At 56.5% G+C, this 22,684-nt stretch overlaps 4 protein-coding genes across 22 annotated transcripts in view; 1 reads left to right on the forward strand and 3 right to left on the reverse strand.

Annotated features, from left to right (window-relative positions):
* Positions 1–1,571, reverse strand: part of MAD1L1 (mitotic arrest deficient 1 like 1) — a 353,832-nt gene extending 352,261 nt beyond the window's left edge. For both annotated transcript variants that reach the window (XM_072836729.1, XM_072836726.1), the window contains exon 1: positions 1,415–1,571. The gene's annotated coding sequence lies outside the window, so the exon portion shown is untranslated. The remainder of the gene's footprint in view (positions 1–1,414) is intronic.
* A 1,343-nt stretch (positions 1,572–2,914) lies between these two features.
* MRM2 (mitochondrial rRNA methyltransferase 2) lies at positions 2,915–9,131 on the reverse strand. The gene is made up of 3 exons (XM_072836756.1): positions 9,072–9,131; positions 6,232–6,521; positions 2,915–4,094 (listed from the first exon to the last, which is right to left on the reverse strand). The coding sequence occupies exons 1-3, from the start codon at positions 9,077–9,079 to the stop codon at positions 3,652–3,654; spliced, it is 741 nt and encodes a 246-aa protein (XP_072692857.1). The 5' UTR covers positions 9,080–9,131; the 3' UTR covers positions 2,915–3,651.
* On the forward strand, positions 9,129–16,183 carry NUDT1 (nudix hydrolase 1). 2 transcript variants are annotated; one of them, XM_072836757.1, is made up of 4 exons: positions 9,129–9,234; positions 10,833–10,999; positions 15,500–15,645; positions 15,877–16,183. In XM_072836757.1, exons 2-4 carry the CDS (start codon positions 10,848–10,850, stop codon positions 16,047–16,049), a joined length of 471 nt encoding a protein of 156 aa, XP_072692858.1. In that variant the 5' UTR covers positions 9,129–9,234; positions 10,833–10,847; the 3' UTR covers positions 16,050–16,183. The 2 variants fall into 2 exon arrangements, with proteins under 2 accessions (XP_072692858.1, XP_072692859.1); XM_072836758.1 differs by lacking the exon at positions 9,129–9,234 and adding an exon at positions 9,390–9,491.
* A 326-nt stretch (positions 16,184–16,509) lies between these two features.
* SNX8 (sorting nexin 8) overlaps positions 16,510–22,684 on the reverse strand; it is a 41,998-nt gene continuing 35,823 nt past the window's right edge. For 13 of the 17 annotated variants that reach the window (XM_072836752.1, XM_072836748.1, XM_072836754.1 and 10 more), the window contains 3 exons: positions 21,609–21,758; positions 21,097–21,246; positions 16,510–19,135 (listed from right to left, as the gene is read on the reverse strand). In XM_072836752.1, the coding sequence (XP_072692853.1) occupies positions 19,025–19,135; positions 21,097–21,246; positions 21,609–21,758 (411 nt within the window). In that variant the 3' untranslated portion in view covers positions 16,510–19,024. The remainder of the gene's footprint in view (positions 19,136–21,096; positions 21,247–21,608; positions 21,759–22,684) is intronic. The other 4 variants (XM_072836749.1, XM_072836747.1, XM_072836737.1 and 1 more) reach the window with 3 other exon arrangements.

The following is a 22,684-nucleotide window of genomic DNA, read 5'->3' on the forward strand; positions in this document are numbered from 1 at the left end:
GCGAGGCTTCAGAAAGTTACAGAACAGGCCAGAAGCCAGATCTGTGTGGCTCTAAAGTCCGGTGTGCTCCATAAGCCAGGGCACAGAGGGCAGAGCACAAGCACCCCCCGGGCATTGGTTAGGCATCTGCCTTCTGCTCAGGTCTTGATCCCAGGGTTCTGGAATGGAGCCTTGCAGGGTGGGCTCCCTCCTCAGCGGGGAGTCTGCTTCTCCCTCTGCCCCTCCCTGCCTTGTCCTCTCTCTCTTGCTCTCTAATAAATAATTAAAATATTTTTAAAAAAAGAAAAGAAAAGAAAAGAAAACCAACTCCAAACCTGCATCCCCAAACCTGTGCTGACGGTGGCCTCACACCTGCCAACCAGTGTGTAGGAAGCATCTCAGGTGCAGTTAACAAGCAAAGGCACCTCTTAGGTCAAAGGCCAGCTCACCGGGACTTCTCTGAGCGTTAGATTGAAAACACCTCCCCACGTTCCCCCCAGAGGAGGAAAGAAAGTGAGGAATCTTAGTTTGACTCTGAATTTCCGTTTGGGGAGAACCTTGGCCCTATGCACACAGAGCCCTCCTCTGTAGGCCATGTTTTCACCCCAGACAACACAGCTGTCCTCTCGACCTCGCAATCACACTGCATGTGGAAACCTGGAGTAGAAGGCGGAACAGGACATGCAAGCACAGAGTGCTGAGGGCCGCGGCAGATGCAGGCCCGAGCTGCACTGGACAGCAGAGGTCCACTCTAGAAAGCAAACCCTTCCGAACGGGGCCATACTCTCCGACCGGTGATGGGAAGTCAAGCTGGGAAGTCCTGGTCCGGAGAGGCGCCCCTGTAAGAGCTGATGCGTGTAACTCCCCCCGGAACGAAGAGCGCACACGCTTTCAACCGCCTGGAACTAAGGCGCTGCACTGGGGATGCGCTTAGGCAGTCCTCAAACTCCGTCCTCTTTACCCGAGAGACTCCAATCCTCAACCCAACCGCGGAAACCCAAGCGCTGCAAATCACACCCCTGGGCTGCCCTTCCTGGCCTGGGCACTACTCGGGGCGGGGGGGCCCTGCCGCCCCGCTGCAAACCCCGGCTCCCAGGCGGCTCTGCCGGACCCCAGGCGCCCGGTGGGGTCTGCCCGGTCCCGCCCCACGGCCCCGCTCTGACCCCGCTCCGACCCGGACCACGCTACGACCCCTGGCCCCCTATGACCCCGCTCGGACCTCGACCTCGACCTCGACCCCGGCCCCGCCCTGACCCCGCTCCGACCCCCGCTCCGACCCCCGCTCCGACCCCGCTCCGCACCGCCGCCGCCGAAGCCGCCTCGAGCTCCGGTCTGGATCCGAGGGACCGAGCGCGGCGGGGAGAGACCAGCGGGCAGGGGGCCGGGCCCGCCTCGGATATCCGCCCACCCGCGACCCCGGCGCCCGGCCACTCACCTCAGCCCCAGCCCCGGCAGCTCGCCGCCGCTGCCGCTCAGATCTCCCTCCTCGGCGTCCGAGCCCGCGTATCGCGAGACGTGCCGCCGCGCTCTCGCGAGACCTGGGCGGCCGACCGTGAAGCCCCGGGCCCGAGCGCCGCCCGGGTCCTGCAGCTCCGCGTGCGCCCCAGAGCCGCCCGCCCCGGGACACCGCACTCGGACTCTCACCAGAGGCCGGCCCGCGGGTCTGTGGGGGGGCCCGCCTCCCGCAACGGGACGGACCTCCACTGGGGCAGTCGCTCGCGCTGTATTGTGCGGAGTAGCACCGCCCAACGGTGGCCGCCTCGGGCCAAACTTTCCTGTTCTTGACAACTCCCAAAATTCTACTACAGCGTGTGTTAGCTTGAATTAGTACGTCTTTCCTTTCCTCGGGATCACTGGAAAAGCAAAATACTCGGCTATCCTCCCAGGGCCCCGTGAGCTCAGACGGCCTGAGACCCTCATCCAGTAACGGGGCTCTCACTCCCTTCCGAACCTCCTCCTCCCTGAACCCCCGCGCCCCGCCTGAGCAGTCGGTCTGGAGGGTCTGCACTGTGCCCCGAAGGTTTGCACACACTGCCCCCCACTCAGGGTCTGGAGGGCCTGCACACACCACCCACCCAGTCTGGAGGGTCTGCACATACACCCACACCCGGAGTCTGGAGGGCCTGCATATACGCACACCCAAGGGTCTACAGGGTCTGCACATACGCCCACACCCAGAGTCTGGAGGGCCTGCATATATGCACACCCAAGGGTCTGGAGGGTCTGCACACACCACCCACCCACAGCCTAGAGGGTCTGTGCACAACACTCACCCACAGTCTGGAGGGTCTGCACATATCCCTCCCCCCAGGGTCTGAAGGCCCTTCCCCACCTCAACCACCCACCTCGGGTCTGGAGGGTCTGTGCGTGTGCACACACACACCCAGGGTCTAAAGGGCCTGCATCCCCCCCACACCCTCCCAGGGTTTGGAGGGTCTGCACACACCACCCACCCACAGTCTGAAGGATCTGCACATACCCACCCCCAGGATCTGGAGGGCCTGCACAACTCTCCCCACCAGGGTCCAGAGGGTCTGCACGCATACGCACCCGCGCATACACACACTCACACACACACCCAAGGTCTAGAGGGCCTGCACATCTCCACACACCCAGGGTCTGGAGGGTCTGCACAGCTCCACCCACCCAGGGTCTGGAGGGCCAGCATTGTCCCACAAGGCCTGAAATAGGATGGGGACGGGGGTGCACTGGGGATAGGACAGAGGAGTCTCCAACATAAAGGACTACAACCAAAAGGAAAAGGAGAAAATGCTAAATCTGGCCTCCAGCCCACTTCAGAGCACTGGACTGAGCCCTCAGGCCCTGGTGGAGATTATGGGTATCTGTCTAGGCTCTCTCCCAGCCCTATCCTTGGAATTTAATCAGCAATACGATCAATACACTCTTCTTGAGGGATGAGCACACCTCCAGGAAATGGCTTTGAAGAAACCGGATTTTATGAAAACAAACTTAAAAGCATGGAAATCTCTTAAAATCATATACTCTACATTGTTTTGTAACACTGCATTGAGTTCCTGGAAGACAGTAAAAGGAAATAAATGGACACACTGTATGGCTGCTTGCTCTGGCCGCTGCCAGTCTTGGGAGCTCCAAAGATTACAGCAACGTGTTTCCAGCCACTATAGAAAGTACACCAACCCCCTGATAATTCATATCAAATTGCCTTCCCTAATTGAGAGGGACTCCTGCTGCTTGAAGAAAGAATTAATCCACATCATCCACCAGAGAGGTGGAAATGAATTCCAAGTTGAAAGTTCAGATTTTCATATGCTACACCATATGAGCAAAATGACGAGAAGCCTGGGTGTTGCGGTCCAGTCGGTGGCGGGGCGGCAAGGGTGGAGACCTGACAGTTGCAAGGTTATACCAAGGCCATGTGTGCCACAGGCTCCTTCCCACCACCTTCTCAGCTTTGCCTCTCCGCCTACCTCTCCTGAGGTCCTCTTCACTAATCATGTTCTAGAAACTGTTTCTGATCATACATCATGGCCAGCAAATATGGTTCTGTTGTATCTTTGTGCTTAAAACAAAGGCCCCCCACTTGTCCTGCCTGCTGCATCCTGGATCAAGACCACTCCACCCCCCTAGCCATACTTCAAGCAAGAGCTCAGACGACCCTGGAGTGAACAAGCCGGGAAATAGCAGAACATCTCAGGCCTCTGCACACCCCATCCCTCTTTGGTATTGTGTGGCCAAGAGGTACACCTCTGACGACTCCTTTCTGCTGGCTCTGGGTTTTATGGTCCTGGTACTCTGGAACTGCCCTGTCAGTCTCTTCTGTAATGCAAGGCTTTGACTTCCAGCCCATGTTTTGCAGAGGAACGTGCCACCAGGGTGCAGGACATCTGCAGCCAGGTCCAGAAGGGACAAGCACAGCCGAATGAGCCTGTCATGATCCAGGCTGTGGATCCCCGTGGCGTTGGGTGCCATGTCACTCAGAATCACGTCTGCTCTCCCACCAGGAAGCAGTTCCTGGATTCTCTGCAGAGTTCCCGGGTCAGTCACATCAGCAGGGCACAGGAAAGTTGCTCCTTCCAGGGGGAATATGTGAAGAAGATCCACCCCAAGCACAAAGCCAACAGGAGTGCCAGGATCTAAAAAAGACAGTTTGTATGTTATTTATTTACACCCTGAATCCCCTTAGAAATACAAATGGAAAAACAGAAATAAAAAGTCAGGACACAGGAAAAGAACAAACATGCAAATCTATGGATGAGAAGGCTCTCCCCAGCAATATCTGTCCTGTACAAACACATGGCAGGAGTGGCAGTCCTCATTCCTCGTGGGAGGAATCCCAGGCTCAGAGCTCAAGCAACCCGGGGCAGGCTCAAGACTCCAACTCTGGCTTCATGTCACTTCCCGAGGCTTGCCCTTTGTGAGAGGGGGCTTATCTCTGACCTTCTTGATACACTAGCACGTAAAGTACCTCTGGATTAAATCAACACATCCATCCTGCAGCTTCATCCAATTTCTTTCAATACAGAAACTGCTAAAAACAAGTCAAGAAATGGGGAACATAGACAGGTGGAAGACAAGGTATAGAATCTGACCCCTTGGCTGGGTTTGAGTGGCACCAGCTGTGCAATAAAGAAGCCAGGGTTTCACCTGGCTCCCAAGAGGCCCTCCTGCCTGCAGGACAGCTTCCCCCAGATGTGCAGCTCCCCTCGTGTCCCTGGTGTCCCCATCTGCGTCCCTCCCCCACATGGAGGAGGGCCCCTGCTCTGCCAACACAGGAGGGAGGACAAGGCTGCAGAGACCTGCTAGTTCAGTCTGCTCAGCAAACAAACTGTTCCATGGTGGAATAACGCGTATTCTACTTCTAACAAATATCAGAAGTCCAGGCATTTTGCAGAGCATGTTTTTCAAAGGAGAAAACTGCATTTTCATCCTGGAAAGGAGAATATCCCACATCTCATTTTATACACTGGCTTTTTTTCCTTCAATATCCCAAATATTATAACCTCGGGCAGGGTCCGCTGGAGGCAAATGCCTTTGGGTACATTTTTGCCACTTCTGGGAGGAAAAAAAACTCAGTCATCTTATCCAAACTCTTTGCTTCTTCCACTTCCTCCTTCTGAAGAACAATTACAATGCCAGGAAGCATTAAAATCACTCATTAGGTCTGTAGACAGGCTCAGTGATAGGAAAAGGAGCTGAAGTCTCTGACACAAATTCCTTCACTTAGGCAGTATTTGTTGAGCTAAAAACATTTTTTCTGCCTGTTCTAGATAGAGCTCCTGGAGGTATTCCACCCATAATAATAAGGCTGATTCTTTGTCATGAACCCAGGGAGCAGCAGTCCCCAGTCTGTGCTTTCAGCAGGTCAGCAAGCTCCTTTGAACCTCATTTTTCACTAGGACTACTGCCACAGCATCCTCCCTCTAGGTGTCAGAGAGAGGTCCTCGTGAATCGGCATATTTCATATAGTGCCAGGGACTGTGGTACCCTCAGATTTTACGGCATCAGAGAAGGGGGAGAGATGCTCATCACAGCATGGCGGACCCTAGCAATAGACCTGAGAGCAACACTGGTGCCCATGAGAAGGAGACCAGCTGTACAGCACAGGACAGCTGCCATCTGGAGTTCTGCACAAGCATTTAAAAGGACAATATAGGTATCTAAATTGAGGGTACTGGTTACCCTGTTGATTAATTGGGGGAACCATCTTCATATAGAAAACCTTTGACAAGATCCTAAAATATAAGATGGCAAAAGCAGAGTCCCTCAGATTGAACAAGAGGGGAGAAGCCAGAGCCCCAGCACGGGTGCTCCGGGAAGCAGACCTAGTGGGGCCTTGGGAAGACCAGAGCTTCAAGGACCTGGAGCCAGAAACCTCGGATTGGTACAGATCTGCTGTCATGGACAGATGTCAATATATTAGTAAGTGAAAAAGAAAACACAGCTCTATGAAGGCTCCAAAGCAGCAGGAAGAACATAGATGTAGAATACTATCTTTAAAAAAAAAAAAAAAAAAAACATATATATACTTATGCAAGAATTCTCGAAGGGCACATGGCGACACATTGACGTACATATGGACATGGTACAATCTGAGGTACTCTAAATCTATGCCTTTCTACTGTGGCTGTCATTTTGAAAACATCAATGTCCTACTTTCAGCCTTCCTACCACTAAACAAGCAACTCAGAAGGAGGTGTCCTCACCAAGTGAATCTCCTGGTAGAGGGCAGCTGGCTTGCACCTCCAGACCCAAGGTGGTCAGAGGTCCTACCTGTGCCTGCAGCATTAACCCTCTGCACAGCCACCTGGCTCCATGCCCCAGGGGCCGCCCCGCAGTCTAACACTCGGAGACCGGGCCGCAGGATCCGGTGCCTCTCATCCATCTCCAGGAGTTTGAAGGCACTTCGGCACCGATAACTCTCCACTTTCGCTGCCTTCACATATGGGTCCTTCAAATGCCGCGTCAGCCACAGGTGTTCAGCACCGGTCCGACCCTTGTAGTAACTCCCAGCTGTGTGAAACCTCTGACACTGCAGGGACACATGAAGCAGCTTCAAAGACCTGAGGGAGCAAACAGGAGCATACAGGCGGGCATCACACACATAAGTAGGCTCCCTGGTCCAGCCCATGTATTTTCAGAGACAGCGCCCAGAGACTGGAGCGGGGAGGAGACTTGGCAAGGCTACCCAGCCAGAAAGCAGGTGGAATGGGGTGAACCGAGTCCCTCCCCAAACTCGTGTGCTAATGTCCTAACCCCAGGTATCTCAAAATAGGACTGGTAATATTAGGTAATTCAGGGGCTCAGTTGGTAAAGCATCTGCCTTTAGCTCGGGGCATGATCTCAGGGTCTTGGGATCGAGCCCCCTGTCAAGCTCCCCGTTCAGCAGGGAGTCTGTTCCTCCCCCTTCTCGTGCTGGCTCAAGGTCTCACTCAAATGAATAAAAAAAAATTTTTTTAAATAAAATAAGATAGAGAAGTAATTCATTTAAAATGACGCTATATGGGTGGGCCCAAATCTAGTATGACTGGTATCTTCCTAAGAGAAAGTTAGGACACAGGGACACAGGACCAACCACAGGAGGGGTGGGGAGGGGAAGACACAGGGAGAAGCCAGCCATCTACAGGCCAAGGAGAGGGGCCTCAGGAGACACCAGTCCTGTCCACACGTTGGCCTGGGGCTGCAGCCCCCTGCTGTGTGAGGGCAGTGAGACAGAAGTTTGTGTTGTCTCAGCCGCCTGGCCTGGGGGCTTTCTCCTGGGGACTTTCAAGCACAGCAGGCATTGCTTCCACTCAGCTTATGAAAGTTTCCTTCAGAAGTAAGACTCAAACATCACTGATGGTCACTTTGCTTGTGTCAACCAAGGTCTTTCCAGTACCGGTTAATAGTACCATTGATATTCACAAAGGTAATATTCCTGCTCACCCACTAACTTCTCCTTGGGCTCTAGGGAACCGCGAGAGAACCCCCCCAGGGACAGACCCTTGCTGTACTTAGCTCCATGGCTGCACAGGCCAACACAGGGCCTTACCAGTCACATTGCCTCATACAACTGAACTCAACCTGTGTGAGCAGGTGAAGGACAATTTCCAAGTATCTTTGGCAAAGTTAGGTTTTTAACAACTTATCCAGTACCAGAAACCCACACCCCGTATATCCCCTAACTAACTCTCAGCACAACCCTACAAATAAGTTCTGTATCCATGTTTCTGATGGAAAGAACCTACCATTATCTCCACGGCTCCAAGCAAAAGCCCCTTCAACAACCAAAGCATGTTGGCAAGATCTGGGCAGGGTAATTGCAGTCACTGCCTTCAAAAAGCTGAAGGGAGGGATCCCTGGGTGGCGCAGCGGTTTGGCGCCTGCCTTTGGCCCAGGGCGCGATCCTGAAGACCCGGGATCGAATCCCACATCGGGCTCCCTACATGGAGCCTGCTTCTCCCTCTGCCTGTGTCTCTGCCTCTCTCTCTCTGTGTCTCTCATGAATAAATAAATAAAACCTTAAAAAAAAAAAAAAAAAAGCTGAAGGGACCTCCTGGGAGGAGCACAGAACAATCCTGGGCACGAGAACCAACTCCCGAGGTTGGGGGAAGGCTGGAAAGCAGAGTCACACACACTGGAGACCTGCAAATTTGCACAGCTGACCTCCAGGACCCTCCCACAGCTGGGGTCCAGCCACATTGGCCAATTGTGCAAGCCCTGGTGCCACAGCCTTCAGGCCTGCGGTGCCCTTTGCAAGCTTCACCTCCACCTGCAGCACCCCTTCATCTGCCCCCTCACCTGCAGTGCCCCCTCCACCTGCAGCACCTCTTCGCCTGCCCCCTCTGCTCTCCATACCTCCTCACCTGCAGGCCCCCTCACCTGCAGGCTCCCTCACCTGTCTGCTCCACTCTCCGCAGCCCTCCACCTCCAAGCCCCCTCACCTGTCTCCTCCACTCTCTGCACCCCCTCACCTACAGGCCCCCTCACCTGTCTCCTCCACTCTCTGCACCACCCCACCTGCAGGCCCCCTCACCTGTCCCCTCCGCTCTCCGCAGCCCCCCACCTGCAGGCCCCCTCACCTGCCCTCTCCGCTCTCCGCAGCCCCTCACCTGCAGGCCCCCTCACCTGTCCCCTCCGCTCACCACAGCCCCTCACCTGCAGGCCCCCTCACCTGTCTCCTCCACTCTCCGCAGCCCTCCACCTCCAGGCCCCCTCATCTGTCTCCTCTGCTCTCTTCATCCCCCCACCTGCAGGCCCCCTCACCTGTCCCCTCCGCTCTCCGCAGCCCCCCACCTGCAGGCCCCCTCACCTGCCCTCTCCGCTCTCCGCAGCCCCTCACCTGCAGACCCCCTCACCTGTCTCCTCCGCTCTCCGCAGCCCCCCACCTGCAGGCCCCCTCACCTGCCCCCTCCGCCCGCCCGCGCTCCTCGGAAGCGGCCCCGACTACCGGCTTCGTGTAGGAAGTCTTCCCCTAGGCACTGCACCCGGGAAGCCCGCGTCCGCGCCCCTGTCACGCGGAGGGAAGCTGGGACGCCCCGGGCCGTCCTCCCCCCGCACGCTTGCAGGAGGCGCCGGGTAAGGCCGCACCAGCGCTCCCGCGCGTCCGCCTCTGGGCCCGCAGCCCCACTCACAGAGCCATGCAGGCCGACTCCCTCCGCTCGCTGCGCCGGAAGTGCCGGCCTCGCTTCCGGCCGAGGCCACGCCCCCGGAAGCGGCGCCCCAGATCCGAAAGCGCGCGCGGAGCCGAGTGGTGCGGAGCTGGGACGCGGGAGTCGGGCGCTGAGCCCCAGCCGGGTGAGGACGGGCCTGGGGACCTAGGGACCTGGGAGGGGGAGGGGGAAAGGGAGTTCCAAGGACAGGGGGACGGGGGGGAGGGGGAAAGGGAGTTCCAAGGAGAGAGGGACCTGGGGGGGAGGGGGAGAGAGGAGGGGAGCTGCGGGAGCAGGAAGAGAAGGGGACAGAGGTGCCAAGTGAACAGAGCTCAGAGGAGATGATGGATCCAGGACCACCGGGGTCTGGCGGCCTGGGCGCTTGATGTCCAAGCCCCTGCGGTGTGTAAGAGGCCTGGTGCTCTTCGGAGAGGGGGTATTGTCTCTTAGTACCCTGGTAAGGGACCTGAGTGTAGGGCCCTAACAGGTAGGGCTACCCAGCCCAAGGCCGCCTCCCAGCCCCTGACATTAGGCGGGCTCTCTGAGGACCCCAGCCACTTGCTCCAGCATCGGTCGGCCATCTGAACCAAACAGCCATTGGACCCAAACACCCATTGGCCGGTGTCTCTGCCATTTGATCTTGGGTCCGGTCCAACCCTGTTCCACCTCTCTGAGCTTCAGCCTTTTCATCTGAAAATGGAGGCAGCAAGTCTTTGCTCACGGAGTTGTTAGGTCTGTTCAATGGAATACTTTCTGAGGAGCATACAGTGAGTACTTCCTAAATGATAGCTGACGTTCCCAGTGACCTCCTTTGGCCTATACAGTTCACTCAGGAAGCCAGGGCTTCAGGCGGGAACCTGTCAGCATCATGACAAAGTAGGCAGCATCCAGGCTCAACTCCAGAGACCTACCCTCGATACCAGGTCCCTTTTCTCAGACTCCAGAACTTCCCAGAAGGATCTCTGCTCCTGCTTCTGCATCTCCTCCAGTGTGGTCCCAAGGATAGAAGACATGTGTTTAGTGAGCCCCAGGCTGTGATAGGGCTGAATGAACAGGGGAATTGGTCCTGGTCCTCCACGATGTCTCCAGCAGCAGCCCAGATATCACCCTTGGAATTTGTCTTTGTACCCTGAACACCCATTCGAGCAGAAGGGGCCCTTGTGGCTTCAGGGCCAGATTCTGGAGCAGCAATGGTAATGAACAGATTATGAACTGTCACAGGGAGGGAGCCAGCCATGCTGGGTGGGCTCTCTGCCATCAGGAGCTAAGCACTCCTCGGGACTCTAGGTCTGCTACTGCTGGGGTGCAGGAGGGGGAAGGGAGATCCCAATAAGCCAGAAGACCCCACTGATGAAAAGGCCACGGCCAGAAGCCTGACCCAAGAACCACTGGCTAAAATGCATGGTTATGTTGGTGCATGGGTGGACTGCCCTCCTGCTTCTGGGTACAGGCTAGAAACTGGAGCAGGAACAGCCCTGTGCTGGAGGGGGGGGGGCGGGGGGGCAAGGGTACTATGGCATCTCCTGCCAGGGGCCTGGGTACTGGCGCCACAGCATTTGGAGCACCAAGCCTCCTCCTAGCCCAGAAGCTCACTTGGTCAGTGAGGCAAGCCATGTGTGGCTGGGCTGGGAGATTGCCTTCCCTGCCTTTCCTGCCCCTTCCCACTCCACTAGGCCCCTGGCCTCCATCCACACCCCGTCTGCATGCAGGTCAAACTGACCGAGCCCTCTTGCCTTCTTCAAGGGGCTCCCGGGGACCATGGGCACCTCCAGGCTCTACACCTTGGTACTAGTGCTGCAGCCTGAGCGAGTTCTCCTGGGCATGAAGAAGCGAGGCTTTGGGGCTGGCCGGTGGAATGGCTTCGGGGGCAAAGTTCAAGAAGGAGAGACCATCGAGGACGGGGCCAAAAGGTAAGGGAAGGGTAGGCCCGACTGCACAACCAGCTCCCGAAAGGATACACTGGAACTCATGATGGAGCCCTGGGGCCTCAGTTCCTTCACCTGCAGGATGGAAATAACAGGCACAGCTCCTGCCGCTGGTCCAGGGTGTGGGAAGGCAGTGAGTGCCAAGTGTGTGCTAGCTGTGCTGGGGGCATGGGCAGTGTGTTAATATTTGGGAGGCTGTGCATGTGGCTTCTAGCTAAGGGGCTGGTCAGTCACTGGGTTTCTTGGTCTATTCAGGGGAGCCGATGCAAGCGTTTCTGTCTGAGCCTTTTCTCCCTTAATCCTCAACACTACTGGCTTCCCAGGGGCAGGACACCAAGCCCAGAGAGGTCGAGCAACTTGTCTGAAATCACACAGCTCTGATTTCAAGCCCTTTGCCCTTCTTTCCCCTCATAGGCGTGTTGGATAAAATGAAGATGTGTGTGTAAATGCCACAAGGCCCTACACAAACCTTTGCCACTATTGATGTTATTCTGAAGAAAGTTGGCAGGCCTAATTAAGGCTGCTTTCCCTGGGGAAGAGAACAGAGCTCCACACGCATATTAATGAGGCTTCTGGAAGGGAAGAAGGCTGCAGGCACTACAGTGGTTCTCAAGTTCGGGGTTTTTTTTTTAAATCACAACCCACATAAGAAATGTCTACTGTCTGAGGCAGCAATGCTCTCACTACATGAAAGCGTACACTAACATATTTTCTATTCTGTGTTCCTCCTTCTCTAATCGTTAGTCACAATCCACCAAGTTGAGTTCATGGTGCACAACTGGGCTGCAGTAGCCCCCCACCCCACCCAGTGTGAAAAGCCAAGGGTGTGCCATCCTTGGTGTGCACCTTCTCCCTCGTAGACCTGCGACCCTGGAGCTGCTGCCACACTGCCGCCTGTGATCACTGGTTTTGGCAAGTGGCAGACAGTGTGACTGGTCCTGCTCCAGGAGGGCACAGCCTGGGCAGAGCCCAGTCTGCTGAGACTCGGGCATCTGGCCCTGTGAGCTGTGCCAGGAGTGGGACGGGGTGCAGAAGAAGAGGCATGGAATGTGGACACGAGCTGTGGGCGCCAGTGGTCTGCTCTGCCAGCTATCCGCAAGCCTTTGTCATCCTGAGACTGTTCATTAGGTCACTCATCTATGGAGCCCTGTTCAGTGTCAGACACGGGAACAGGTCCCCGACCCCACCCCTGCGGGGCTCCCATCTAGTCTGGCTGCCAGGTTCACGGGGACCGTGTGCAGAGAGCAGGTCTAGCAGTGATCTTACGCTCCTTGCTGTTCTGTCTCTAGGCGTTATGCCAAGATGTCCCCAGGCTCACAGATTCTTCCCCTCGGCCTCATCCAGTCTCCCGCAAGTATCCTCTCCATGGCCTGCCTCTTCATTAGTGATACTTCGAATATACAGCTTTTTATTTACAGGCACCATTTTTACACCCTTTTAAAGAAATCTTTGCTATTCTGAGCTTAAGAAGGCATCACCCTAAGTTTTCTTCTGGAATGTTCAGGAGCATTAAATCATCAGTCCATCTGGAATGGAGTTTGGAGTAAGATGCCAGGCACAGCATCAGGATTCATCTGTCCAGATGTCTGGCTGAATAACATTTATGGAACTGACTGTATTTCCCACCACCCTGCAGCCCCCTCTGTCATAATCACAGGCCCTTCAGAGGCATGCCACGTGCCTCTGAAGAAGCTCAGCACAGCCGCCAGATGCCCTCCTGGGCCCTGGGGTCTGCCCTCCAAACACTTGCTTGACCACAGAGGCCACTAGTGGGGTAGTCTCCTGGCCCACGACTCGTCTCTGTCCTGACCTCACCACAGATCCCAGAACACTCATAAAATCGGTGACCTTTTATTGTTGTCAGACTTCGAGCTATATTATAAATATGTTCATTATCCTCAGAGGCTCATGATTTTTCACAGTGTGAAGGCCTCATCCAGGGAGCAAGACCTTGGAGGGCACTTGCTCCTGGCAGCCCTGAGCTCCTTTTTAACGCCTGGGTGTCCACACAGACCTATCATGCCCCTACAGGCAGCATGCTTCCCCCAGAGGACACCCTCCTGTGGCCAGGGGACAATAATGTAATGGTTTCCACACTGGGAACAGAGGGCTGGGCCTTACCCTGGGGCCAAGGGTGGAAGTCCAGCCCCAGAGGCACACACCACCCGCCTGACTCAGTCCCATCACCTGGTGAGCCGCGCAGTAGCACACCGGCTCCTACGGTCTGGGGGTCAGCTCCGAGGAGCTCTCTGGGACTCCCATCTTCTCTTCCCATGGCTACTGGGATACTAGCGCAGTGTTGAAGATGGAGCCACAGGTCAGGACGCCCTCTGGCAGAAGAGTATTGTGTCCCTGTGGAGTGTAAGGGAGAGGCGAGATGGCACATTCTACTCCATCTTAGGAGCAAGCTGAGATGGGTCCCAGGGCCCCACAGACCACGATGGCTATCTAGGCTTCTGACATGCGTCAGGGTGGCCTCAGCAAGGAGCCTGGCACATGCTCTATCTACTGCACTCCCCTTGTGCCCTTACAGATCGCAAAGCAGGCCACAGGTCAAGAGCTAGATTAATATAGCCTCACCTGCAGGCTTGGGGTGGCCAAATATGCATGAGTGGTCTTCCCTGGGGGATCATGGGAAGCTTGTAGGGGGAGGTTACGGGCACTTGGGGCCCTGAAGTCTCCTCAGAGGTTGGAGCTGTAGGTGGGTGGACAGTCCCCATCTCTCTGGCCAGCATACCTGACACCTCCAGCAAGGCCTCAGAGAACCTCAGGAGGAATGGCTGAAGCAGAGCCCCAGGACTGCAGGGAGGCCCCCATACCCACCCAGGCACTTAGCCGCTGTCATTCTGTTTAATGCATGACTCATCCTGTTCTCTGCCATCTGGGGAGCTGAGCATCACACATACAACCCGACACTTTCTGTCATCCCTGCTAATTATCCCAGCCTGTGAAGTGAGATTAGTGAGATTTCGTGCACTGCTGTGTATTCGGGGAAGATTAACCAAAGCTAGTCAAAACATTAAATCACTAGGTAAGGTTTTTTAAAGTGAGCCCCGCCAGCCTGCTGCCAGAGTGGGGGGAGCCTCTGTAGAGTGCCAGGACACTTAATGGCGGAGCCATCTGCACCCCCCAAGTGAAAACACACATTCGTGTTTTTAGGTCAAGTCTAATTTTAATTACCCAGTCTATGAGGAAATCCTAGCTTTCCAAACCACTCAGGCCTGGTGTGCAGTGGTCGCCGGCTCACGGGACTCCTGTGGGCCATACAGGGAGCTCAGAGTGGGTTCTGAGCTAGGGAAGGCATCTGCTGGGATCAGGCCGCTTAGACTCAATGTGTGTGTGTGTGTGTGTGTTTTATGAGCAAAGTGGTTTCCCTGGCTTCTCATTCCAGGCACAGGAAGCAATTATGCATTGTGTTCCTAACATAACTTGGAGATCAAAGCTAAAAAGAAAAAAACAAAACCATTCTTCACATACAACTATAAACGGTCAGGCATAATTAGAACACTTCCAGAAACAAAAATATAGGGCAGTAGGGAAGTGAGACTCTCTCAGGGAGGGACAGATGGAGCTCCACAGCTGCCACGGCCTGGGGGATCCCCAGGGTCCCTAGAGTCGCCAGCACAGAGCCTCCAGGAAATTCTGGACCCGTGAAGGACAGTGAAGGAGCAAACTGAGTGGCAGACTAGAGGGGTCTGGGGTGCAAGTGCGAAGCTGCTCCTCACGGGGGCCTGGTGACCAGCAAGTTTGCCGCTTTCACCAACCCATGACCCACACCCGGTGGGAAACCAGCCCGAGCTCCTTGAGGTGGCAGCCATTGCACCAGCTCCCTGCTGTGTCTCCGGTCCTGTGAAGGGAGGCCCGAAGGAGATGGCCACGAGCGGAGGGGGAGGGGGGGGTCGTCACAGGGGCTCCATCCAGTGGTGCATCATACCTGTGCTCCGGTGGGGAGAGGGTCCCCAAGAAGAGATGATACGGCCAGATGCCCAAAGTGCCCACCCCCTGCCATCAGCAGCAGGGAAGCTGGCTGGAGGGCTGGGGTGGGGAGGGTGTCTCAGTGGAACAGACTGGAAAGCAAGCTTTCCCACTGGGGAAGAGACCATAGAAACCTGCAGTCTGGTTCTGTGCTCTTGGAGCTCAGGTGTGAGGAAGGGGGGAATTCTTCAGGTTGGGGCCCCTGCAGCCCGAGCTGCATTCATGGGACTGTGGCCACCCTGTGGGAAGAGCAGGTGCTGCTGCATAGAGTGGGAGGTTCTTCCCATGACCCCTGAGTAGCTGAACTGGGCCAGACCTGGGCTGCCCTGCGGCCCACAGGCTGTACAACTGGATTGGCCCGTGTGCCCTAAGCCAGAACCTCTGAGTGGAATCCGTTTTTAAATGGTCCCCAGATAACTGGCAGTTTTGTCCGAGTCGCTGAGGGGAGCAGGCAGGTGCTCCGCCACGCTCCCAGCACCACGCTGTAACTGTCACCCATTTGGCCCGCAGGGAGCTGCGAGAGGAGAGTGGTCTGACTGTGGACACACTTCACAAGGTGGGCCAGATCATGTTTGAGTTTGTGGGTGAGCCTGAGCTGATGGACGTACACATCTTCTGCACAGACAGCGTCCAGGGGACGCCTGTGGAAAGCGATGGTGAGTCTGGGGGGCTGTGCTTCCCACCCCAGTGGCCAGGTCCAGGAGGCAGGCACTGCGCCAGCACCTAGCTCTCAGCCTTGTTCTTCTGCATAGTGACAGTGACCTGGCCACAGGGACTGACCCCAAACATCTGTCCAGTTCCTCACACACCTGCCTTGTAATTCCTTAGGGATGGGTAGTCTAAACCCAGGTGGAACGTCAGTGCTCTCTCCTTTCCACCTGCTACAGAAATGCGCCCTCAGTGGTTTCAGCTGGACCAAATCCCCTTCACTGACATGTGGCCGGATGACAGCTACTGGTTTCCCCTTCTGCTCCAGAAGAAGAAATTCCATGGGTACTTCAGGTTTCAGGGTCCCAACACCATCCTGGACTATACGCTACGTGAGGTGGACAAACTATAGAGGCAGTACGGTGCAGGGGACTGGCTGCAGAACCACCGCACTGTCACTTCACGCACTCACTGAGCCCCAAGGCGGGACTGCAGTTGGGGGGTGGAGTGGAGGTGGACATGAAAATAAAGATCTTTTATCTCTTCCACACTCTTCATGGGGCCGCAGCACAGCCAGCCCACCCCTGTCCTCAGGAAGCCGCCAGGCCCACCTGGGGCATAGTGGGCCAGAGGGGACAGCTGGAAGGCCAGTTACTGCCCTATGCAGTGCCATGGGCTCTTGTGGGGACCAGCGTGGGCTCAAAGATGTGTCATCCTTGCTTGCCACCCCTCCACTGAGGGGAAACAGGAAAAGTCATGGCCCAGGTCTGAGACCCCAGTGTAATAGGTCAGAGGCTTACCCTGAGGGTCGGGGCAGTCTGTCCAGATCTCTGACCACCAGGAAGGGGAGAGGCAGAGAACACACAAGTTCCTCAATTTTCATAAACAGGTTTAATCGTTGTTCGTATTTATTGATAAAAAATACTTTGGAACGTAGGCCATTTGTGAACAATTCCAGTTTCCTGGTGTAGTAGTAACTGACCCCCACAACCTTATAAAGTGCTCCACACGTGAAACTGCGTCGGGAAGAGGGGAAGGGCCTCGAGGGCAGACAGCCTGACTTCAGTATGCTGACCCCCGCGCCTGGGTCCACACCACAACCTGCGCCTTCTGCTGTGTGTGCAGGTGACTGTGGGTGAACCTGGGCCCAGTTCCACTCTAGCCTTCCTGCAGTTGGGGAGCAGGGCTCTGTCCCCATGGTGTGAGGACCAGGCAGGCGGCCGTGGCAGACAAGGCGAGGCCCTTCCACTCCCTGACCTGCAGCTGCGGGCAGCCTGGGCCTCCCTGGACACCACTGAGCAAAAGATCCCGGAGCCTAGGGATCCAGTGGCAGCCAGGTGCAGGGGCTAGATGGAGGCTTTGTGTGGAACCAAAGGTGGCCTCATCTCCAGCTAAGAACTTATGGTTCTCCACCCCCAGCAAGTCTCTCCCCGTCTGCTGACCTCCCTGCAGAGCCTAGAGGAGGGAGGGATGGACCAGAACGTGCTCCTCCAGGTAAGCCTCGGGAACATGGCAAGAGCTCCAGGCGAGAGCACTTCCTGGCTTTCTGCACAGGAACGTGGGGCCGTCAGAAAAGTCCTCTTCAGAAAGCACACGAAGTCTCTGCTGACAGGGTTTCCTCTGCCCTTGGAGACCCTCCCAGCACCAGCCCTCCCACCTTGGTGCTGCTGCCCAATGTGCGTGCCCCTAGCCTGGGTGAAGCTGGGCTTGCTCCAATGTCTCCCCAGCTCTCCACTGTCCTGGGGTTGCCTGTACCTTGACGGCCACAGGCAGACTGCAGGCAGGCGAGCAGCGGCTGACAAGGGGACATAACGGGAGGCTTGGAGGTCACGCTTTACAGCTCAAGTGTTCACAGTGCCCAAGAACCCACTTCTCCATCGGGGTCAGGAGGCAAGCACAGACAGCCCAAAAACAGGTCAGTGACCAAAATGGCCCCGACTTGCTGGGCTCTGCAAGCACGCTGCACCTTCTTGTCAGCCCAGGAAAGGCACAAGCTGCAGTCATGGGCCTCAGGCTGCATGGCACACAGCAGGCCTTCTCCCTGCACCCCCACGGCTGCTCTGCCAGCATAGACAGAACCCACACGTGGGGTGGGCCCAAGTCCCAGCCTGACACGATTGGCTGGCCCGAAAGGACACTCCCCAGACTCCGGTGTGCACTGGCTCCTGGAGGAAGCCCATCGTCTGTGGGAGTTACCCTCGGTCCCTGTGCTATGTGCGGATACGCTGGTCTAAGTCCCCCCAACATGGCACCCAGGGAGAACCCCAGGAGTCTGCACACATCCCCAGAAGGCATGAATCTCAGGAATCCTGTAGTGCAGTCAGAGCATCCTCCAGCACCACTCCAGGCCTGGGACGAAACACCCACCCTGCCCATGTTCACACAGTAGTAGGGATTCAGAGCAGGAAGCACCCAGGCCCTAGGCCTACAGGGACCCCAGAGCATCTAGAACAGACGCCCTTGGGGCCTGCGGGTGCAGGAGGCAGGCTACGAGGAGGGATGTAAGGACCTTAACAGGTCATCTTAAAGCAGGTCAGCCACGGCAACTCAGACCGTCCCACAGAGCCCAGCTGGACCCCACCCCCCACACCCCTGCCCTCCTCCACCCTGCCCGCCTCCAGGCATGGTCTCTGAAGATAGCGGCCAAGCAGCTGAGAGGACAGCACTGTTCCTGCCCTCGGACAAACAGAAGTACCACTTCACCTTATGTCCTACACTGCAGACCACGGGGCACAGATGGGGTCAGAGCAGGAGTGGGCACACAGGGAGGGACACCAGACCCTTCACCCTAGAGACCAGGCCAGGGCCCCCACAGTGCTCCCTGGGGCTCGTCCCCTGGACATCAACACCATCTGTGTGCCTAGCAACCCCTGAGTCCCCACCTCATGCACACTCACCCTGCTGCACCTGTGCCCACCCAGAGCTGCCAGCTGGCCTGCAATTCTATCAGGTACAGCCACCTCCTGTCTGACCCTGGGACAGTCTTGCCCTCTGCAGGCTCAGCTGATCCAGACCCCCCCCCCGCCACACCGACCTCTCTAAGTCCCCAGGTACCCCCTACACGTGGCCCCCAGCACCTGCTGTGTGGAAACCATCCTGCCGCCCCAACCTCTGGAAGGGAGAAAACCATTCCAGGGACCCTCAACTTCTCTCTGCCAGACCAACAGGCACAGTGTGGTGGGTGGGTGAGGTCAAAGGCAGCAGAGCAGGTGCCTGTGGCCTCCAGCTTCCGAGGACACTCAGGCCTGGGGTCATAAGGGAGCACCCAGACCCTGGCCCCACTCAGCCTGGGTGTCAGCTGCTGTCTGAAGGGAATTAAACAGGGACACGCCATTTGCAAAGAGGTTTTAGTGAGGCAGCTGGGAGCTCCCGCCCAGGCCTCTGGCACTAGTGAGGAGACACGCCGTCCTGCGGGGACCTCGGCAGGGTTAGGGAGCTGTTGGGTCCAGCGAAGAGGCAGTTTAGCTTGGGCTTCAGGTCGTTCCACACTTTGCTCATCTGGAGGAGGAGAGGGAGCACAGCAGGATGAGAAAGGCCGTGAGCTGGCTCCATGCCCAGTGTCAGTTGTCCGTAAACCCACAAGGAGCCCTGACACAGCCCTCTGGAGGCCCTGTGTCACCTCACCCAGCACCACTGGACCAGACTTGATGACAACAGGCCTTCCCCTCCCCTGCATCTCAGACCCTTCCTCCACAGATGATGCTGAAACTAGAGGCAACAACGTGCGCCTGCATGCAGACCACCACAGGTCTGCTTGGTACAACATATGCAGAAACACAGCCATCCGGTGGCGTCCGCCACTCTGACAGCTCTGCAAACACTGGCCTTCTGGGGGGACAGCTCACAGAGCAAGACACGCTCCACCTACAGGATACAAATGAATGAAGCATGTGTGACTCTGCCAGCACTCACACACCCTCCGGTTTCCCAGTTCGGGAGTGGACACCACTGGCGTGGGGAGGAGGGAGCCCAGAGACGAGCAACAGTGGCAGAGTGAGTCCTGGGAACGTACAAAGCAGAGTCGAGATCCCATGTGACAAGACCGGGAAGCTTCCATCCCATGTGACAAGACCGGGAGTGACTTCCAACAGAGAAACAAGGCCCAGGGTCACAACACCCAACCTGTGTGTCCTGCCTGAGGCTCTCCCGGCCTGGAGCCACCTGGGTCCCAAAGCACAGGTCCTAAGTCTGAGCCTCCAGGAACTGTGAATGCATGGGTCTGAGGTGGAAGTCCACTTGCACCATCGCTCTATGCGTTTCTGGCATGGTGTGTTCTAGACTGCGGCGGAGCTGAGCACAGAGCTCCGGTCACAACTGTTCACCCCCCACCCCGGCTGGACAGACGACCTCCACCCAGCCCCCAAGCTGTCATCCACAAGTGTTCACCTGAGCTCCTGCAACATGCAGCACACCAACAGCTCCCCAGCCTGCCAAGCAGAACTGCCAGCACCCCAGGCTGTCCCCTAGTCCACGTGGGACTCTGCACAGGCCTCCATCAGAGCAGGAGAAGCCCATTCCTCTCTGGCTCCCTGACAAGTCAGGACACTCCTCAGTCTGTAGTCCCTGGGGATGGGGATGCTGCGGTCCCAGAAGCTGGCATAGAGTGGGAGCTTGTTGCCCATCATCCTCTGGATCCCAGGCCGCATCTTTCAGAAACGGAAACTTCCCCCAGAGGTTAAAGGACACAGCTGAGGCCGTAGCATTCTAACAGATGTGGAGCTGGGGCTGAGAAGGGCTTTAGAAAATCCAGCCTGAGTACCCAACCATACGGAGGAGCCGGAGGTGGCCACTGGCAGATGCACCCCTCTGAGCAGGTGACTGGGCTTCCAGCACTGATGCAAGGCATTGAAGGGACCCAGGGAACACAACATCAGAAAGCAGCGGCCAGCAAAAGCAGAACCACATGGGGACTATTTACGAGTTTCTTCAACCCTGGCCAGATACGCAGTCTTGTAGACTGTCAGGAGAGACACACCTGTCCCGGTTCAAGAAGTGAGGAGTTCGAGATAAGCTAGTGCAACCGTGCAACCCGGCCCTGGATCCCTGCGGCCAGCAGGTGTTGGCAGAGCTTACCGAGCCTCTGGACAAGCACAGTACTCATTCCCGGCAGCTTAGGAGCCGCTGTTCAGAGGATGCTGACCAGGGGTCTTGCACCAACCCATCTCCTCTGACCAACGCCCCACTGCCTCTTCTCTCAATTCTGGGGGACACCGTGCTTTACCCCAGACTCCAAAATACCAACAAGACAGAAGGAATGCTTTCCTCATGGTCTCACACTACCCCTCACCCCTAGAATCACAAGGACATCACCACTGCCATTCAGGCTATGCATGAGACAGCAGATCTGAACAGGCTCGTTTGAAGGTCCCCCACTCCCCCAGCTCATGACCCTTCCTGGCAATCCTGCAGGAGTGCCAGAGGCTGCCCGCCCAGTCTGGGGCAGGCACGAGGAGACCCACCTCCTTGTGCCCTTGGATCTGAGAGTTGACAAAGGCACCGAGAATGTGGGACGTGAGAGGCAAGTAGACGTGGACCAGCTGCATCTCCTGGTGCAGACAGTACAGGGAGAAGTAGCTCCGGAGCTCCATGGTCTGGATGGCATTCTCCTGCTGCAGAAAAAGGAGCCGCCCCTTGCACCTGGTGCAGTGGACACCACAGACACCACAGCAACACACGGTCTCTCCCTGAGCCCAGGGCCTCAAGCCCTTCCTGACAGCACCGCTGAGGAAAATCCCAAGCCACTTGCTCCAACCAGGGATCCTGAAGGCACTGCTCTGGGCACCACAGACAGTCTGCCCACCCTCCCACTGCTGGCTACATAGGCACAGGGCAGCAACGTTCTGGAAGCTCATGAGCCAGGCCCCAAGTACAGCTCCAGGGTCCAGCTAGGCCATCAGGGCAGAGCCTCTATCAGGCCTGCTCACAGGCAGCCCAGCCCACCCATGCCCCCTTCCCCCGACGCCAGAACCACCTCCACAATGCGGGACTCCAGCTGCTCCACAGAGTCAGGCTCCCGGCTCTGCACAGCAGCGCTCATCATCTGCCTCTTCATCAGGCTGTACTTGTGTAGGGCACGCTGGTGCTTATGTAGCACACCCTTCTCATGCCGCTCACAAAGGTCCTGTGCAAAGAGGTGCACTTGTGCTCGGCCACCAGCCAGAAGGGACCCAGAGGCACCCCCCACCCCACCCTGTAGGAGGCAGTGTGGAAATGGAAGCAGTGGGAGGAGGCTGGGAAACACACATGCTTCAAAGTCAGCACTGTTCACACAGAGCCCCTTCCTCTCTAGAAACCATTCACAAGCACACTCAACTCACTCGGCACCTAGGAACTGTTGGGAACAGAGCATTTCAGGTGTCAGGCCCAGGGTCGAACTGTGAGGGGTCGCAGTGCACATCAGCACCACAAACCAGTAACCTACATAAAACAGGTCCCGTGCACAAGGGAAGGTGGAAAGCCAGTGTGCTGGGACAGCAGTGGACCTCTGACTTTCCCACTACCCAGTTTCAGGAAGCCTTTGTCCCTCTAGTCTCTCAGGAATCTTGTGGGAAATACTGGCCACAGAATCAGTGCTGGGATCTCAAGGCTACCGAGCTACCATCCAACTTAACAGACAGACCCCTTCTAGAACATTTCTCAAAGTACTAGCCCCTCTCTCCTTGAGCTCAGCATGAACAATTCTCTGGCTTCACAGACATTCTGACCCATTACCGATGCCGCCATGGCTCAGGAGCCAGCCTTACAGAGAGCTGGAGGTGACCTTCCCAGAATCCCTGCCCATGGAAGACAGACTTCCTCAGCACCAGGCCAGCACCTCGCATATTTTTAGGGAGCTAGAATATTCTCACATTTGTCACACATACACACATGCCTATATGCACACGGCCACACATAGCACACACGTGCGTGAACGTAAATATACATATGTGCACGCATATATACACGTGCACATGTACATTCATACACATGCATGCATATATGTACACACAGCCACACGTGCACACATACACACATGTACATGAGCACATGTATACACACATGAATGCT

This window comes from Canis lupus, chromosome 8, assembly GCF_048164855.1.
Source record: "Canis lupus baileyi chromosome 8, mCanLup2.hap1, whole genome shotgun sequence".
NCBI lineage: Eukaryota > Metazoa > Chordata > Mammalia > Carnivora > Canidae > Canis > Canis lupus.

Coding starts and splice junctions, on each gene's coding strand:
- MRM2 (XM_072836756.1), bottom strand. Junction 4,095..6,231: donor GGTTAATGCTGCAGGCACAG/GTAGGACCTCTG, acceptor TGTCTTTTTTAG/ATCCTGGCACTCCTGTTGGC.
- NUDT1 (XM_072836757.1), top strand. CDS start 10,848: ATGGGCACCTCCAGGCTCTACACCTTGGTACTAGTGCTGCAGCCTGAG. Junction 11,000..15,499: donor ATCGAGGACGGGGCCAAAAG/GTAAGGGAAGGG, acceptor TTTGGCCCGCAG/GGAGCTGCGAGAGGAGAGTG. Junction 15,646..15,876: donor GACGCCTGTGGAAAGCGATG/GTGAGTCTGGGG, acceptor CACCTGCTACAG/AAATGCGCCCTCAGTGGTTT.